At 37.6% G+C, this 19,673-nt stretch overlaps 1 protein-coding gene across 16 annotated transcripts in view; it reads right to left on the reverse strand.

Annotated features, from left to right (window-relative positions):
* PTPRD (protein tyrosine phosphatase receptor type D) overlaps positions 1 to 19,673 on the reverse strand; it is a 517,292-nt gene that overhangs the window by 184,697 nt on the left and 312,922 nt on the right. For all 16 annotated transcript variants that reach the window (XM_053924461.2, XM_053924474.2, XM_053924452.2 and 13 more), the window contains exons 6-9: positions 16,369 to 16,479; positions 12,735 to 13,004; positions 9,246 to 9,827; positions 232 to 365 (exon numbers count right to left, since the gene is read on the reverse strand). In XM_053924461.2, the coding sequence (XP_053780436.1) occupies positions 232 to 365; positions 9,246 to 9,827; positions 12,735 to 13,004; positions 16,369 to 16,479 (1,097 nt within the window). The remainder of the gene's footprint in view (positions 1 to 231; positions 366 to 9,245; positions 9,828 to 12,734; positions 13,005 to 16,368; positions 16,480 to 19,673) is intronic.

Raw genomic sequence — 19,673 nt, forward strand, 5'->3', positions numbered from 1 at the left:
AAATAGAAAACAGTTCCAATAGGGCAATATCTGTTTTGTTTTGCCCTGTTCCACAGCAAGTCTCCAAATACCCTTTCCACTGTTTTGGTTAAGTGTCTTTTGATGCATAAATCTCTTCTACCAAGGTCCTCAACAGACACATGGCCTTTTACAGAACTTGGGTAAATACACAAAAGCAGACCAGTGACCCAGTGCAGTGACTAATTCCAAAGGTGAGAAACACGGTCCTACCTCCTCTCCATGCTCCCCATCTTTGTAGACCAGTTCATAGTTGGCAATGGTGTCTGAACGTGGAGGTGTCCAAGAGAGCAAAATACTTGTTTCAGACTCAGGTTCTGCTTTGAAGTTTAGTGGCTGCCCTGGTACTAAAAACAGGGAGGCAAAGGAGCTTACTATCACCATAAATATGCACGAGTTCTTTCATTAGTGCATCTGTTTGAACCTTTCAAAACGTGACCACATGTATCATCAGCTTAATAGAGTGCTAGGTCTTTTTTTTTTTTTTTTTTACAATGTCCAGATAAACTTGTGTATATAAAGCCCATTTTCCTCCTTTAAGGAACAAGGTCAATGTTATGAATACTATCCTTGTCCTTGAGGGGTAGGATATTTATACAAGATACAGAACTAGCAAATATACAGGGTCCAACACAAATAATGCCCCTTTCTTTTATTACAAAATCATAAGCATGTAATTCTGTAACATAACGATAGCACACTCAAGCATGCCATATGACATTTTAGGTGAAATGCTCAAATTAAAACTATAAATTATTACACCCATATTATTACCCTACGAACCACACTCAAGCAGGCCTTAACTTCTGCCGGACCCTGTAGAATATATTAGTCTCTGAATTCAATTTTGCATATAATAAAATTATTTACTTCATAACGTTGTACATAATCAGTGAGATGATTTATATAATGCATTTTGTAATTAATATTGCCTAAATCATAATGAGTGCTAAATACATAAAAAGTTATTGCCATTTTGAAACTAAATGGGAATTTATTCTCTAGCATTGCATTTAACTTTCAATGTTCACACACCTATAGGCTACCAGAATCACTTAGCATTTTTTTCTTACCTATCTACATTTTAAGAAATTGTTGCAAAATGAAGGGAGATAAACTATCACTTACAAATAACTACTTCTAATCCCTCGATAACTTCAAATGCCTTAATACACTAGACCCAATATTAAATTTAATATTGTCCCTAGTGATAGGGAGCTAAATTACTACACAAATTAAAAAGTTTATAGACCACTTATTATCAAAAATACACTCATTTAATATACTAAAATGGGTAGAATCCATACCTCTCATATTAGTCCTGTAACTCATGCAATAGACAATTTGAAAGGGCTGTATGTCAGATTTGAGAACACTTTACTCAAATGTTATATTACAGTTAGTTGACTAACCCTGATGTCCAAGTTAACACCTAATTCCCATCAGGTCCTCCATCTACTATACGTGGCTAACACACTGCAGGGCATCACCGGCAGGCCTAACCTTACCCTGTTCTTCCACAACGCCTGCTCTCATTGGTCGGTACCCATGCTTTGAAGGCCATGAAAATTTTTGATCATAAAAAAAACTACCTAAATTTGATTAGGTGGTTTTGACATACCCCTGATATTGTGGCATGTTTCAAAGTGCTATAGCTAAACAGATGTCCATACTTCTACAAATTCACTTGAAAATTCAGTGTTTATTTAATAAAAAAAAATCAAGGACAGTGATTTGTACTTCATACCAGAGGCAAAAAAAAAATCTAAAGCATTTTTGGCAAATGAGCATAAACATTCACAAACATGTAAAATAATGTAATTTGTAGCTGATGTATAAATTTAAGTTATTAAATAATACTTGAACCGTCATTTTCTTAAGAAACAAGATCTTTGGAAAGACATTCTTTTTGTAATCATGTCTGTGTAGTATGATTTAAAAACTGCCTTTTGTTTAAAAAGAGATTAAAGTCTAAAGGGACCTAGCAGAATGGTTCCTGGGATCCCTAGTTAACCCCTCATTCCAGTCCTCCCTGTTAACCTGTGCGTCTGTGTGTGCGCGCGCCTGCGCATGTGCAGCCTGCACGCACACAGGTTTGGACGGGTGCTTAAGGCTTCCTGTTTCTAATTCCATTCATCATCTTTTCTCCCTTTTTGTATCACAGGCCTTGAGATACTCATTAATTTGATGCCTCTGGGAATGTACTTTCTGAACAGGGTAACAGCGTATTCTTTATATATTTTTTTAAAGCACCTGCCCAGTGGGTGACCTAACACAATCGTTCAGACTGAGACAAAAGAAGATAAAAGATCAAGAGCAAGAGAAGGAGCAACAGAGGGAAATAAAAAGCAAATAGGCAAACAGGAAAACAAATAGCAAATGTATTATTCCTAAAAGAGAAATACCAAAAACACTGGCAGCAGCAGCCATGGAGGCCCAGAACCATTAGACAGATGGGGAAATTACGATTGGATTCTAATATTCACGTAATGGGAGGGTTTCTCAGGCTAAAACTACACACAGACAGACACACGCCACACACATATGCGTATAATCACTTATTTTCTCTAGTTTTATTCCCTTTTTTCTTCCCCCATACTTCCACAGGTCTGGGAGAGAAGAAAGCCTGTGCTAACTCATGATTTAAACCAAACCAGAACACAGCCAGTACTGTCAAGAATTTAAAACACGGAGAGTTTTGAAGGGCGGCTCTCAGGATAATAACTGCTTGTTACGTATTTCCCCCCTGCCTAATTCTACTAATAAATTAAGTGACACTGATTGAAAACATCTTGGAAATCTAATTAAGTTTTTCTTACTTAAACTGTTTACTTTCTACCTTTTAATTTGTCTTGAATGAATCCCCGGTAGGCCTCCATATTTCATCCCTGTTTAGTGACACAAACCGCGTGTAGTTCTCCAATGCTGTTTGGTTCCATTAGGAGCTCACTCCGAAGTAATGAGTCAAATGGGCACGTCAGTCTCAGAGGGTGTACTGTATTTTATTCCTGAACAAAGTAGTGGCCAGGTGACTTCATGGAACGTCTCTTAACACTAATACTTAAGGGGATCTCCTCCTCTGCTTCCATGGTCTCCCTCTTTTGAAATAATTTGCAGGATAATTTAATTAAGTAGATTTTAAAATGGTGGTAGAAACATAAATGCCTAGAGGTGTCAGGCAGGCCACTAAGATGAATGAGTGCAGAGGCCACGTGGAGCCTGGGACCCGTGGAGACTGCCCGGCCCGGCCCGGCCCGGCCCGGCCCACCTGAGGGAGCTGGTGAGGCTCAGCACCAGGACAGTGCTGTTTTTTGGAATATGGGCCCAGTCTTGCCCGAGCTTCTGATTTTTCAACACAAGTTGCTAAGATACCTTCTAGGTAAAATCTTACATTTTTAACAATTGGAAATTAACTTAATTGAAGTCATTTGAAAAATACTGTACGGGGCTAACTGTGCCTGCAGATGGAATCCAGCACGTGCACTGGTGTTTGAAAAGATCTTTATGTGATGTCAGGCTCTGTGCTCACGAATGCCTCAGGGTTGCCACTGCTCCGGCTTTCATGGGAATGGAGAGTTTACCTACAGCTACTGTCTCCTCAGGGTTCTCCAGTCCTAGTCGAAACAACAACAAAGCTGAGGCATCAAAGGAAAAGAAAAGAGCTGTGAAATTAATGGATTTATTTTGATGTTCCCCAAACACATGTGTCCTAATGATGATAACGTATGTATATGAACGAACACTTCAGGGGACCGCAAACTGTCATCTTTATTTTCTCTACAGGGAGACACGGGGATGCTTCATCATCTGACAGCTGGAGTTTTATACCAAATACCGTGGCTCCTGAGGTTCTATTAGGAAATGTTAATAGTTGTGTTTTATGCCCGCTACACAAGCACACATATATGTAACATGTTTTAATGCTGTCACAGTCTTTATACCTCAAACTTACTAGCATTCACTTTTTGTGTGTCTATGTCTACTTTATTTTATTTAAGAGCTTTTCTGTGTTGTAGCATTTCCCTCACCAATTACCTGAACATAAATTTTATGGGAAGCTCTGAAGTTCAGAGTAACTCATGGGCAAATAAAAACAACCCAACCAGAAACTTACGGGCAATTATTCCATATGAAAAAGGGGAATGCGATAATATTGACCATAAACCAAATTTAGGATTTAGATGTAAAAAGAAGAAATTAAAGTAGAAATACAATTTTTTCTTTAAAATTCTATGTAAGAGATCCTTATATTCTGTAAAGTGGTGTCAAGATTATATTCTTTTTCATTTACTTATTTAATACCCAAAAAGAAATATAAGTATGAACTATCAGCTCTCATAAATAAGATTATAATCCCATTGATAAATGGAAAGTATTTGAGCAGCAGTAACATTATACTCTATAAAAATATCAGAAGGCAACCTAAAGACAGAGAATGGAGAATAAATAAGAAATGAAGAAAAAATCTGCAGGTCATCTGAAATGCTGGTAATATTGGAAGAGATCAAGAGCAAAATGTAGGGTGTATCTCTAAGGAGAAAAAGGTTAGCACATATTAAATAACTGAACTGCCACTTCATCTAGCCATTTATAAATATGAACTAGTACCAGAGACTAGAAAGCCTAGTATTGCCAAAACATCCAGTACTTTAATAAGGTATGTATTTCAAACTATGTGTATCTAGCATATTGATAATTAATTGAAAAACAGTAAAAGCAACAGCCAGAATTATAGTGGTAGTAAAACAAAATTCCAAACAAGGAGTCTGCTTTGTAAGTGCCACGGTATATCATGGACAAAGTAAGTACTTAATACATAAGCACCTGCACAAATCTTACTTTCAATTGTCATTAAGTATCAAGAAGAAAATGTTACATTTTATTACAGCTGTTATTTACATCCAGAGCTCCTTTACTCATTTGTAAAACTATTTAGAGAAACCATTTAAATTGGGCTTGTCATTTTGGCTATTGGATGTCAGTCTTTTTTAGTTTGTTGATATAGGCATCCTGTTGACATACACTAATAAAATGATTTTTTAAAAGTCCTGGAAATGTAAAGTACAATATCTCTAAAAGTAGTTTTCTACTTTAACAATTTTGAAATGCCCAGAATTTGTAGAATTATCTTCCTCAAAATGTTTAAAGTTGGTAACACTCATTAGTATTCAGTTAGAAAATGTATATAATTCTTTCTTTCCAAACCTACATTATTAAGCTATACAAATGTAAGTCAGTAGACTTTTCCCAAGAATCTATTAAGTATATAGAAGAATTAGAGGTCAAATATGTTTTCTAAAGAAAGTTCAAAAAAAAGATGTTTAAATTAAAAAAGAAATTTAAAAGATTTAGAATGCCTCCGATTAACATGAACATCAAACAACATTCATTTTACTGCATTAGGTTTAAAATGTAATTTATTACATTTCTTTATCAGAGTTTCATTTGCAATTTTATAAAATACATAGTTACCCTAGATCAAAAATATACAAATTATATCAACCCTCCACTTATATTAATATATTAACATGAGACAGTAATCTTAGATAAGAACAAAAGTGATAACTTCCCTCTTAAACTCACTTTGTTACTAAACACTGTTTCCTAAGGATCTGATTTTAAACAAGAATGGGAATGTGAGTATCAGGGAATTAAAAATACCAAAAAGAAATGAATACATTTCAGATATACGACACATAAATTTTTTTTCCCTCTCTGTATATGAAATTAAAACACACTTGAGAAATTCATACACATTATTAATTAGTAAATTCTCATAGAGAAAAAGTAAAATTGCAGGGAAAGTAATCATGTCTTTAAATTTCATATAACCTGACCAAAAGAACATTTCCTAATGGTTTATGATTTTTGCTTAGCAGTGATCCCAAGAAATAGCTAGTCAGCAGCAAGAAAAAGGAGCAGCTCAGCACTAATTATATCGGGATCTCACATCATTGTGTTTGGCAGTTATCCACTAACATCCAATGGCCTTTGTTAATTAAGCCTACAGTACCCATCAAATCATTGTGCTATTTTGGAAGATTTTTTTAGCCTATTGATCTTGGCAGGCACAAGTCATTATGTCATCATATATCGCCTCAATCAATGGGCATTAAAAGTGCAACTATCATGGAAGGTTCTTGGAAATATCTCAATGTATAAAATGTCTAGAAGAGATTGGGGACAACTATTCTAATACACTTGTGACCCATTCATCTAGATTTTTCTAGTTTCAGAGTCCCTAGACTACATTAATTCAATTCCCCTGTCATAATACTACCTTCACTGAGTTATGATTTATTCTACATTTATGGCTGCTGGTAATATAGAAAATAAAAACAAAGGTCTATTTAAACATCAGTTCTATATCTTTCAATAAACCGTGACCAAAGGCATGATTGCCTCTTATTCTGTGTTCTGAACATAAGGATTCTCATGACTCCCAAGAATGCTTATGTTTTAGTTGAATTTATTTCCAGAAACTATTTGGTTTCTGGAACAAAGATTAAACAAAGTTATTTAGCTGAAGCTTTTTGTTATCAGAAAAGGGGTTATAAAACATTATAGGTTTCTGTGTTTAAATCTGTGGTTAGAAAAGTTAGAATCAAATTTCGTGACTGAGTATAATAACCTTTTATAAAAAAGGAATTCCCTTCTACTTCTTTCAGATAAACTTATTTTTTCATATCTAAATAGCTTAACACACTTTTGTACTGGGATAATAGCCACCTCAAGTATTGCAGAGATACATTATATATAATCCTTAAATAAAGATATGAATAAATGACTACACTGTATTTCCTATCTCTATTCATTTATTGAACAACTCGTGGGCACAAAAGCCTAGTAGGCATTAAAACTATCACATTTGCAAATTATTAATTAGAGAGATAATGGTGTTCAGAAGTATCTAGGGTACCCAGATTTAAATTCTGCTTTGCCATTTATGACCCAAAGCAAGATCCTAAATCTTTTTATTTTCTTTGATCCTCAATTTACTCATTGGCAAATGGGATAATTCCATATCAATCTAACTGGGCAGTACGGATACATGCAAAGTTCACAGCAGAGTGCCCAGCACATTTTAGCTCTTATGATTATAATGATAATTTACATTACTTGTTAAGTTATAAAGCATTTCTGTCTATTGTCTAATCTCTAGCTCTGTTATGGGTTTAAATGTCCCACAAAAGTTCATACTGAATCCCTAACCCCCAGAACCTCATTATGCTACTCTATTTGGAAGCAGGGTTGTTGTAGAGGTCATGAGTTAAAACCAGGTCATTAGTTTGGTCCTAACTCACTGTGACTGGTATCCTATAAAAGGGGGAATTTGGACACAGAGACATGTACCAGAGAGAATGACATATGCCACTGTAGACAGAGAGGTCAGGGTGATGCTTCCACAGTGAAGGAACAGCCAAGATTGCCAGCAAGTGCCGGAACCCCCTCACAGCTCTCACTGGGAACCAATTCTGCTGACACCTTGATGTTGGCCTTTTAGCCACTAGAACAGACAGGCAGTGAGTTCCTGCAGTTTAAGCCACCCAGTGTGTGGCGTTTTCGTGACAGCAGTCCAGTGAAATGAGTGAAATCCCTAATCTCTGTGAGGTGGTTATCATTTTAGATGAGAAAACTAAAGTTCAGAGAGATGAAGTAACTTGTCCAAGGTTCACAGTCTTAGACTGTGATGCAATCCCTGATTATATTACTCCAAGACCAGGGATTTCAAAAATAATACAGCCGAAAAATCAGAAAAAAAGACTAAAAGTGGATTATAGGGATATATTCTCCTCATACTTTCTTGTATCTTTGGATGGTCCTGGAGCTGCTAAAACAGTATAAAACAATCTCAATAACAGTTGACCACTTTCAATCAAGGAAAAGAACAAGATTCACAGATTTCTGTATTTTCCAATGAGAAACATATAACAATTGAAGTGAATCAACAGTATTTTTCTGTATATTAATATAGCAAATAAATGCAGAAGAACTGCAAAAGTCAAGTAGGGGAAACATATGGATGGTTTTAGTGTAATTGTGGTCAAAGGTATTTTTATAATTATCTTTCATACCACTCAAGAAAATTGTAAATCCATGAACAAACCAGCGAGAACCAAATAATGGTATGGAAATGCAATACAGCCCGTGTGGCTGTAACTATGTCCTGAGGTTCCTAGTAGCCAGGGCAAATGGCAGACATAGTCATTGATTCACAAAGCCCATGACATGAAAGGAAGTCAGTGATTAAACAGTTTTATCGAATTCTGATACCTGAGAAAATTCACTAATTCATGCCCAAGATCACCAATGAGTTACATACCTCTAGATTACAGATACTAACTCCAATAATATGATTCTTATAAAATTATCAGAACAAACCAAGACACTCCTAGCTTGACCCAAGTTTTAGAGGAGCCAAGGCTGTAAGGAGTCAAATGAATAGCTCTCAGATGTTCAGGAGTAAACTGTAGAAGCAAGCTGCTACGTTACATTCCTAACCCAAGTCAAAACCCAGCACTTCAACTCAAACATCAGAGAGGTTTGATTTGTAAAATAAATAAAAATAAAACCACGTATGAAAATAAAACCAGTGGCAATGCCAACTTTTTCTTCATAAAAGAGTTTGGCATCTGCTCCAATGCCCAGTAAAACGAATGAAGCAGGCCCTAACGTGTGATCCTAGATCTTGGTAGCTGTCTTCCTTCCCCCAAGGCCATACAAAAATAAAAAAAAAACATCAAAAATACATTGGGAGAATATTTATTTTTAAGCAAGTAGCTTCCTGGCAAATATAAGCCATTTAAATATCCAAGGCCTTGACAGATGGTTTTATTTTCAACTTTATGTTCAACTATCCAATCTTTCATAAATTAAATAGCTGTTGACACTATTCTCTTAGCATATAAACAGGAATGGTTCTTTTGTTTCCCAAGTGCTGCATGGAGGATGCATTCATCCATGTCATACAGGAAAGTCTTCAAGTCGTCTGGGTACAAATGACGAGGACAGGATGTTCTATGCATCATCCCTGTACTTACACGATTATTTAGTCTCTCGGGTGTCTACACCTATTTCCTTTCCAGATGCCTTATCTGAACCCCTCACTTAGAAACTCTAAGTCTCAAAAATTAAAATGTATAACATCTTTGTTCGTTTTTTTCCTTCCCACCTGTTAGCATCAACTCCTCCCTCCTGCCCGGCTCCCCATCCACACCTAGACTTACCTCCTGTCTGAGTGATCACTTGTATGTCACTCGAAAGAGGACCATCTCCAATTGAGGTAAAAGCCAGGACTTTGACAGAATACGTTTTCTGGGGCACTAAGTTGCCAATAGTAGTGATTTGGCTGTCAGCTACATTGTGTTTCATCCAGTTGTTGACGTGCTGAGTGGGATCCATCGTATAATAAACTCTGTAACCTTGGATCTGTCCGTTCGGCTCCTCAGGTTCCTTCCACTGCACCAGAATGGTGGTGGAACTCAACATCCGTGCTTGGACGTCCCGTGGGGCACTGGAGGGCGCTTGCTCTGAGGTCTGCGTTAGCACGGGCTCACTGGGAGGCCCACGCCCGATGTTATTAACGGCGACAACCCTGAATTCATAATCTGAGTAGGGACTTAGTCCAGCGACACTGTAGCGTGTGGTCGCTACCCCATCGATTTCTTTGTAAGGTTCCTCAGAGTTTTTAGGTTTATGCTGAATGATGTAGTAAGAGACAGGCTCAGGGTTCCCAGAGTCCCACGTCAGTGTGATGCTTGTGGCTGTGCTCTCAGTCACCACAGGAGTTCCTGGAGGTTTGGGTAAGGCTTGGTGCGGGTGGAGGGAGAAAAAAAAGATAGTCAGTACCCACCATCTCTAAGACGTTTTAAGAGTCCATAAACTCTACTATTGAAGTGACAGAATCATACATCTACTACACATTTAATTAGAAGAAATTACAGCAAAGAATTGTGTTCTACATGCTCAGGGAAGTATGCTAAGGCACGCATCCACAACAAGTCCCGTTTTACTAGAAGGGCGTCACAGCACTGTACTTTGGGGCTTGTGTACAGATCCACCCCTTACCAGCCGTGTGATTCTGAATCTGCTGCCTTACCTCGCTCTGCTTTCGTTTTCTCATGTGAAAAACAAGCAGCACTGTGTGACTGGAACTGTACAGGTGGGTAACTCTATTTCATGAGTTTGCTCTGGTGATTGATGACCTAATCCAGTAATGCTCTTAGCATGTATCTGGTACCCTCAAAAATATTATTTGCAATTATTACTATTATTATAAGCTTAGCCAATTAGCCACTTGCTTTAAGGTATAAATGACATAACTAAATACCAATAAATGTTGAAAATAATACATTGAAAGTATTTTAGAATACATTGATTTGATATTAAATTGCTATGGAAGAATGATATCCATATTGTTTTCCAGTTGTAAGACATAAGTAATATTATTATAATTTTCTCATCAATAATCTAACCAAGATGTTGAAATAAGAATAGTAATTCTGAATTAATTTCAAATTCATGTTTTTACTTTATATTAAAAAATGCTGAAGAATCTAAATTAAAACATATTCACAAGTCACTTTTTAAAATATTATGTAAGAAAAGATAAAGGAATTAAGCAAAAAAATAAATCTCATAGACAAGAGTATCGTGGTTACCAGAGGGAAAGGAGAGTGGGGGGAAGGAGAAGAGGGTATGGGGGGCATAAAAGGTGATGGAAGGAGACGTGACTTGGGGTGGGAAACACACAATGCAACCTACAGATGATGTGTTACAGAACTGTACACCAGAAACCTACACAATTTTATTAACCAGTGTTGCCCCAATAAATTCAGTAAGAATAAAGTATTATTGTAATAGTATGTATTTTATATTCCCCACCAGTAATACCTGAATTACAAATATTTGTAATTAAATCCATCTTTTAGAGATCCAGTTTTTTTCCTTTCAGCAGAAGAGCACAACTGAAAATGCCGCCAATTGAGAATCCAAACCCTCTGCACCGGTGGCCTCATGTGCCTGTCTCTGGACAACGACTCCCAAAGGCACAGTCATCAGGGGAGAACACACCACCAACTTTTGGGAGACAACTCGGAAGGTAACACTCACAAATCGGCCCTTTCGTACCCCTTTTTCCTTGTTGATATGAAGGCAGAAAGTACAATACTCCCTAGAATGACAGCTTTTCAAGAGCAGCAGACTAAATATCCTCCATAGTTAGAACTCTGCCTAGCAGTGGAGCAGGTTTGTCATTCATTGTGAAATGACCTACTGAATAAATGAGTCAGGACTCATTCTCCTCACTCTCTTCAAGCTGCTGTTTTTGTGTTGGTTCACTTTTTGCCTTCAAGATTCACCCTTACGTTTCATTTACTTTTGAGGTGAAGAAGGTAGGGAAATAGCAAGAGCCAGGGAAATAAAGATAAGAAGTTGAACACGATATTAGTTTAATGTGACTCCTGCTTTTGATCTCTGAAGATTTCCAGTAAACCTTCACATATTTAAAGCTGAAATGTTTATTATGAGAAAGGTGATTATTATTTGCACATCACTCTAAGAAGCATAGAGCAGTAATATCTGGCTAAGAGATTTTACTAAAAATAATGAAAAGGATATTTGTTTAAACAATCTGGCCTGTCATTTTTTAAGGAAGTAGGTAATCCATATTTTCCCTAGACTTCTTTCTGAATTTTTAAGGCAAGTAAAAATATTGCTAAGTCACATTTATTGTAGAGTGTGAAATTTGTGTCTGTTATGAATGGATAAGTATGTTTAATACAGTTAAGTATATGCAATATATTGTTACTATTTTAAATGGTTTAACGTTACTGATGGTGTGTACCTTTGTTCTCTTACCATCTGACTGATTTTATAAGGCATATATTTGATACATATGCTTGGTTGGAAATACACCACCAACAATAACAATGTATTTTGCATTTCTTAGGAAGGGAAGATAATTTGTGTTTATTTTACAATCGTTCCAGATATCTGCAGAAACTTCAGGGCATCCTCAGTCTGACCTATTTTGCAGAAGTGTTTTAAAAATCTATAAACACTGGGTAAAAACAGTACCCTTCACACACTCACTTTTTTCTCTCTTTGATTCAAAAATACCTGTGGAGTATAGTACTTTGGTTATATTTAGTGTACTATTTCAAGGACAGAATATTTCTTGAGCACTTCACCAATCCAAGGTGAGAAGGTAAAGCTAAAGGAATACAAATCCACTTGCATTTTGATTTTTAATGGTGGGGCCCATTAAAGAAATGAAAAGGATCTATTATTTAACCATGTTAACTATAACTTTCTTTTCTGTTTGTCTTCAGTATTTTTGACATTCAATACAAGTTATTGGGGTTTTGCTACCATGTGACTCTTATCAAAGTTGTGGATTAATATGAAACTTGCAGGCTGCAGTCCTCCCGTGACAGTCGATCGTGCCCAGCATTCCTCATTCTGCCGGGGTAGTGCCTGGGCCCAGCTGGCTGGTCAGTAGTTTGATGATCACTGCTTCTTAGGCTGCCAATACTTTTGGGAGAGAAACTGCTTTCATATATATGTGTACCTTATGTGGTACCATAGGCTGATTAGACTATGACAGTGAACAATGAACAGATTCCCTTTAGAATTGCGAGGACAGTCTTTACAGAGGCGTCAGTCAGGTGACTTGAGGGAAGCCAGACCCTCAGAGTGTGAACCACTGAGCATACCTTTGACAGTGATCTGTGCTATTGCTTCGATGACACCCAGTGTTGACATGGCAACACAGGTGTAATTTGCCGACTGTCTTACATCATTCAGTTCTAGGACATTTCTTCCTATTGGCATATCGTCTTCAGGTGTGAGGTCTTCTGCCCCCAACATCCACTTCACATAAGGCATCGGTGACCCCACCGCCACACAGGTGATATTAACACTTCCACCTGGCATGATTTCATGATTAGTGGGGGGGATAGAGAATCTTGGTGGGACACGACGAACTGGAACAAAACACAGGGGGAAATGATAAAATATACAAGGCAAGAAAAATGGCTTGTTAAACAGATGACATGCACTGTACAGACAAAATTAAACAACTGGGACATATTGTGGATTGTCCAAAAACAAAACAAAGAAAAACTGTGGATAATACAGACCAAACAAGTGTGGTATGTGTATACACGCAAAGAAATTATTTAGTTTGGTCACTGATATCTTAGACACATTCATACAAAAGCTGATTCAGACCTATAAGGGCCCCACAAAGAAACTATCTACAAACTAAAATACACAAACATCATGCATAAGATAAACACAAAACATATACATACATGCATATAACAATGATTCTATGCACTCATGTATATGCGAAAAAGGGGACTGGAAGGTCACCAGCAGGTTTAAGTTGGGTATCAAAAACCAACCACCGTGCTGTGTACTTCCAGTTGCTGGGAGTGTACGTGTGGAACCACACTGTTACATCCAAGCTCCGGAAAACATCATCGAGAGTACAGAGGAAGTACAATTGATTTGCTTTCAGACTCGGAGAAGATGCAGCCTCCAGACCTCACACTAACACTGGGCCGAACACAGAAATATGTATACATATCGCATCACGGTCACAGAAGAAGAAACAGAGCCAACGCCAGTGAAGGTACCAGACTGAGTCATGCCAGGCATGCACAAGGTGATGTCTCAAGGCCCATGCTGAGGACTCTGGGAAAATGTCTGGAATCCAAGACAACCGTGACAGCAGAAGGAACAGGGTAAGAGAACTAAACACAAAGGCAGAACGTACAGTTCGGTGACTGAGACGGGAATTTAGGGGATGAGAGGGTGTAAGTAGGAAGATATTAGATTAAGCTAGGCCGTCAAAGGTCAGGATTGCAAATTTAGAAAGGGAGCTGGGTATTTGACATTCAGGATTCCATTCAGTTCATATCTAAGGTAAGACGACACAGACGATGACGACAAAATGTAGTCACAGGGTTTTTATGCCTATGTTCAAATAGAGGGAGCGTCTAACGCATACAGTGGCACATGACATTACGAAAAGAGGCCATATTGAAATACCACGACACAAAAAAATTACCAAGCAATTACAGTTCAGTGTTCCTGCTTCAGATAATCTGCATGTTTATGTGTCAAGTTTAAGTACACAGTGCAAGGAGAGGGTAAGAGACACAGGTTTCATCTTGGGCTTTTATTGGCAAAAGCTTACACCATGAGTATTTTAGGTCAAGAGGTAATCGTTAGGAGCATAGCTTAAATACAGATAAGAAAGTGATGTTTTTAAAATCATAAATCAAGTAATAAACAAACAACCTCATAACCCCAAGAAGACAATGAATGAATAATTCTGTCTGTCAACTTTTTGGCTGCACTTAAGGTTGAGATAAACCTCCGTTGATTGGAGAGGGCTCGCTGCGATGGCCTCACAGGTGATTGACAGGCATAGGGAAAGTAACGAGAGAGCTAAGCATGCCTCCTGCAGCCAATTCACAGGTTACACAGAGCAAGCAGGAGCCAGTGGAGACTGTGAGGTGTCAAAGAACATATCAAGAAAAACGGAGGACAGTTTAGTCTTCATGCTTGGGATTAGGGAACAACTGCAAAGTCATTCTGTGGGCAGCAGGCACCCTTGTAAGACAGAAATTAAAGGTGGGGCGGGAGGTGGGAGGAGTGGCGCAGGAAGGAAAGCAGGAACACTGACCAAGTTCACTGGACCTGAGAGAGTGAAGTGTGACCCGTTACCATGCACCCAGGGACATTCTCTCCCATCATGCACCGCAGTTAGATACCACCAGCAAGCACTGGAAGCCACAGCCAGGGCATTCTCCGCTGAAACATACCATTAACCAAAAGAAGACCACAATGCAGCTACATTCATTTCATTTGTATTCTTTGTTATTGGTTTAATTAATAGTTTTGTAAGGTGGGTAAAAAGTAAAAAACACACCAACCTTCTCGCAGCTCTGAGGGATGTAGGGGGTTTGATGCAGAACACAATGAAATGAGGAAAGGAGAAAAACAAGGGAAACACAGAGAGAGTAAAAAGGCCGTATCAAGGCTTTCAACTGCTACTTGAACATTTGTATTCGCTCTAGTTAACCCTTCCAATCTAAGCTAAAAGTTAGCAATACCTCACAGGCTGACACGGTATTAGAACCAATAGCTAGCATCATTTTGAAATTTTTCCATCGAAGAAGGTACACATGCCTCATGCAGCAAAGGAGGTTGCCACGGTGAGGAAAAGGTTCAAGGGGCTCTCAAAGAATTTGGAGAAGAAACGGTTTTCTTTACACTCTCCCACCCTAGATGCCAGAGAGCCATAGGAGAAAAAAACAACCCCACAAAAACAACATTATCTCAAACAAAAATTTCAAAATCAAGCTAGATATCTTCCTAAGGGAACCCGCCCTATTGTAACTTAAAGCCCTCTCAGTCTCTTATCTATACCCACCCCCACCCATGCCTCTTGTGGTTATTCACAGACACGTAGAACTGGGATAAGAGCATTTTTTACTGGACAAAAAATACTACAGGAACCGGCTTTGGAAACTCCAGGGGAGAAGAAATACTTCTTTCTAGTTGAAATGAAAAGCACAGCCATTCATAAGCTCAAAATTTAATCATTTCTATTTCTTATAAGAAAATATGAAGATATCCTCATTCATTCTTGTCCCCAAAACAACTAATCTTTAATGAAAATATAATCAGTGTTCCATGTCAATCAAAAGACTAAACTTCTGAGAAAGTCAGTAATTAAAAAAAATGTGTGTATATATTCACATATATATGTACATACATAATAACGTGTTTATAAATATGAAAGTATAAAAGAAGGAAGAGAATACAATTGCTCTATTTGCATGTAGCACCTTTTTTTCTTTTTTAGAGTGAGAAGCTTTATCCTTACAGCTCCACAGCAGAGGTCCTGAAGACACAAACACCTTTTATGCTTGGAGTTGCACAGGGAACTGATTAGTAGCACACCAAGCAGTTATTTCCGGGTTGAAAAAGGAAACAGAAGAGAAACAGCAACAGAAAAAGAAGGAAAAGAAGGAGAAAACCTCAAACAAATGCCAAGCACAGTTCAATGCAGTAAAAACAGAAATCAAGATGTAAAAATGCACAGATACTTACAAACTTCAAGCCTCAGGATAGGTTTTATTTGAAAGTGGTCAAAGTTTTTAAATGACATATTTACACTTGTTAAGTCCCTACTCACTAAAATGCTTCAGCTACTGTAAATGTTAGCAAATCAGCTTGTTAAATCCTGACACAATAACACAGGTGCTGTGGGTGTCTCAACTCTCCCTGAACCTGAACGAAGAGGCGATGCCAGGGTTATGTCATTCCTACCTCTGACATATAAATTGGCAGGGGCGGAATAGCGAGTGCCCGCGTTGTTGGTGGCAACACACTCATATTTTCCTTGGTCAGATTCTTCACTCTGTTCGATCTGAAGGGCGCCTGTATGGATATAAAATATATTGCCAAAGAGATGGTCAGAGAAGGCTTTCTCAGTCCAGAAAACTAAACCTCTTAACAATATGAAAAGCCCTGCAAAGCGAAGGTCCGCTCAACGTCGATTCAATCTCTTGCTAAGGTGCACAGACAGAAAATGATGTGATGAGAAAAACATATAGAGATTATTTTTTTTACATCATCAATGCTAGCATAAGAAAACAATATCTCTTTTCCCAAGTAAGAATTCTAGTCATAATTAAACACTCTTATTTCCTAGACTAATAAAATGAAGATGGGTGAGACTGCTTCAAGGAAGTATGGCTTTTAAATAAAACAAAAGATTAATTTTTGGTTTTGTTTTGTTTCATTTTGGTATCAAAAGTGGCGCAAAAGATAGGTATGCTCAAAAAAACCAGGCCGGGTTTTCAAGAAAGTCTTCTGCTGAAGAAAGCCAAAAATACGCAGCGAACACAAAAAGGCTGCACAAAGCAAAAAAAAATTAAAATTAGTCATTATGTATTATGAAAATATTACTTAAAGAAACAAAACTCCCTTAAGACATGCAGATTTTTAAGAAAAGAAAGACAGTTTGCCACAACTTACAATCATTGATTACATTTGCTGAAAAACAAAGAACAGTTGAATTAGAAGGTTTGTAAAAAGTTAAAAAGCAAGGCCTGTGCGAGCGAGGTCGAGCCAGCCAGCCGTGGCTCGAGGGCCTCCAGACGGATCCCCTAAGACACCCGTCAAAATCCACCAGTGGGATTAGCAGTGTGGTGTCACAAAACCCCAAGAAAAATGCAAAACAAGAATTATACAAGAAACGAACACTGAGTCAAAGTATGAAAAACCAGCAACACAACATACCACCAAGAATACTGAGCACCTTTTGTTTCCATAGCCTGAAGGACAGAAGATCCAAAAATCCAGAGGCGAGTAATCCAAGAAAAAAAGAAGTGGGGGACAAAAGCATTGCTGTCAGGTTGTAGGCGAGTGGGAGCAGGTGGACAGGGGAGTCATTCTCTGACTTTTAAGACAGTAAGAGAAAAAAGGATTGAAGAACAAAAGCAAAAACCTTTTGAAAGATAAAGACAAAAAGCAGGCGTTCCAGGCTGTCTTCTGCATGTCTGGCACTGTTCTCCAGACCATCTTGGCTTTGGTCCAGAACAAGAACAGCTAAGGAAGAAAAAAAATGATCTTTTTTTTTCTCCGGTTGGACAAAAAAAAAAGGAAAAAGAAGAAAAAAAAGAAAAAAGAAGGAAAAAGGAAGAAGAAAAGGAAAAAAAGAGGGACAGATGGTACGCTGTGACTGGTCTGTGGTCTCAAGACCTGGATATGCTTTCTTTGAAGCATATCACAACTGAAATAATCATTTTCATAAAGAAAGAAATGAACAAAACAAAGAGAAAAAGAAAAAGGAAAGGAAAACTCACAACATGAGAGTCACCAATCATAACCGAACAGTACAGAGAAAACAAAATAAAGTTGATGGACATTATCGGAATGATGCTGAAAACAAGACAGAGATGACAGTGATGGGAGGACAGAAAGAATGAGTAAGATCATTCTGTGAACGTTAGTTCAGCACTCTTACCTCTTATTGGTGTACCACCTGGGTGGATAATATGAATGCAAATAAGATTAGAAAGAAGAAGCATTAGTACGAGAAGAAGGAGGCTAGGGCTGGGGAGAAGAATTAAATTAGATTTACAGAATTAAATAAGGTCTTAAAAGAAACTTGAATTACTATATTGGTAAAACAGGAATATATTAGATAGTATTATTAGATCATAAAAGCAAGTTGCATTACACCACAGAGGGCAAAGACCACAACGGGCAGCGCTGCCTTTCTCAGAGCAGCAACTGAGTTCTTAGGTCTGGGGTCATATCGGGTCAGAATTTATCTTATATGCCTCATAGTCTCAGAAAAAATAAAATGGACTAAACAATATTTTTCAAAGACAATTTAGAAAATACTGGCTAATCTATTTAAGTATATATATAGATATACATATATATATATACTGTCACAGGAAATGTTGAAGACTAACTAAATACAAACACTTGATTGGACATCTTATACCACTCATTGTGTTGCACTTGTGTGATCTAACTTGCGGACTCTTTCCTTTCTCTATACAGTGTCCTTACGAAAACAGTTCTGTGTGCGTGTGCGTGTACGTGCCACTACGGAGGTCTGGTGTCTACACTGACAGTTAGTAAAATGCATGCCATGCATTTTATTAATAATAATAATAATAATAATATAATCTGAATATGGAAATTAGTGGGGGTGAAGTGCGCTTCAGAACTAAGCACTTACCAATAGATTCTGGAGATTTAAATACGGAGAGAAGAAAGACAGCATAAAAATATTATTATATTCCTTATAATTTGGTACAAATTTTTCAGAGTTAAAGCTTTATATACTAAATCATCTATGTTACATGTGAATAATTAAGTCTTTATTTACAATAACAATGCTAATCTACACATTTCTGCTGACAACAAGCAAAAAGAGGCAGTTAACAAGACGCTTTAACATCACAGGACAGGTCAAAAGCTGAGAATTCGGGGAAGACAGGCAGTTAAACAGCTCAGAATTCTATATCAATATTACTACCAAAGCCAAAGTAAACCGTTTATTAGTAAATGTCCCTGTGAAATTACCTAGGGACAGGCTCTAAAATTTAAGAAATTTAGAATTATCTCTACCTTTAGTTTAAAGAGAGAAAAGGAATAAACTGGAGATGGGGATGGGAGAGGGAGAAAAAGGCAACAAGGAGAGAGAGAGAGAAAGCGGCAAAAGCTGGAGTCTACACCAAAAGCAGACTTCTGTAGGTCCAGTCACGGGAGGGCTCACAGGCTTTCAGCGTGTGCGCACACTACTGTGGTTAACGTGTACACATGCTCACTCACCACAGTATAATAACAGCAGCATTAATTTAAAAAATCCCCTCCTCTCACTGGTGCTTTGTAAAAGACTTTAAAAAAACCACATCTGGTTACTCATGAGATAACAGCAGTTCTGTGTTTTATGTACTAGTGGAAAGAAAGTAGAGGTGAACAAACTTACTAAACTTTGGTATTTTGATGAGTTCAAATGTAGAAACAACAGAGAAAACACACATTAATAAAATTGAATCATTTTAGTGTTTCATATGAACATTTGGGTTTTTAATGGATATAACCATTGG

Source organism: Desmodus rotundus, chromosome 1, assembly GCF_022682495.2.
Source record: "Desmodus rotundus isolate HL8 chromosome 1, HLdesRot8A.1, whole genome shotgun sequence".
Taxonomy (NCBI): domain Eukaryota; kingdom Metazoa; phylum Chordata; class Mammalia; order Chiroptera; family Phyllostomidae; genus Desmodus; species Desmodus rotundus.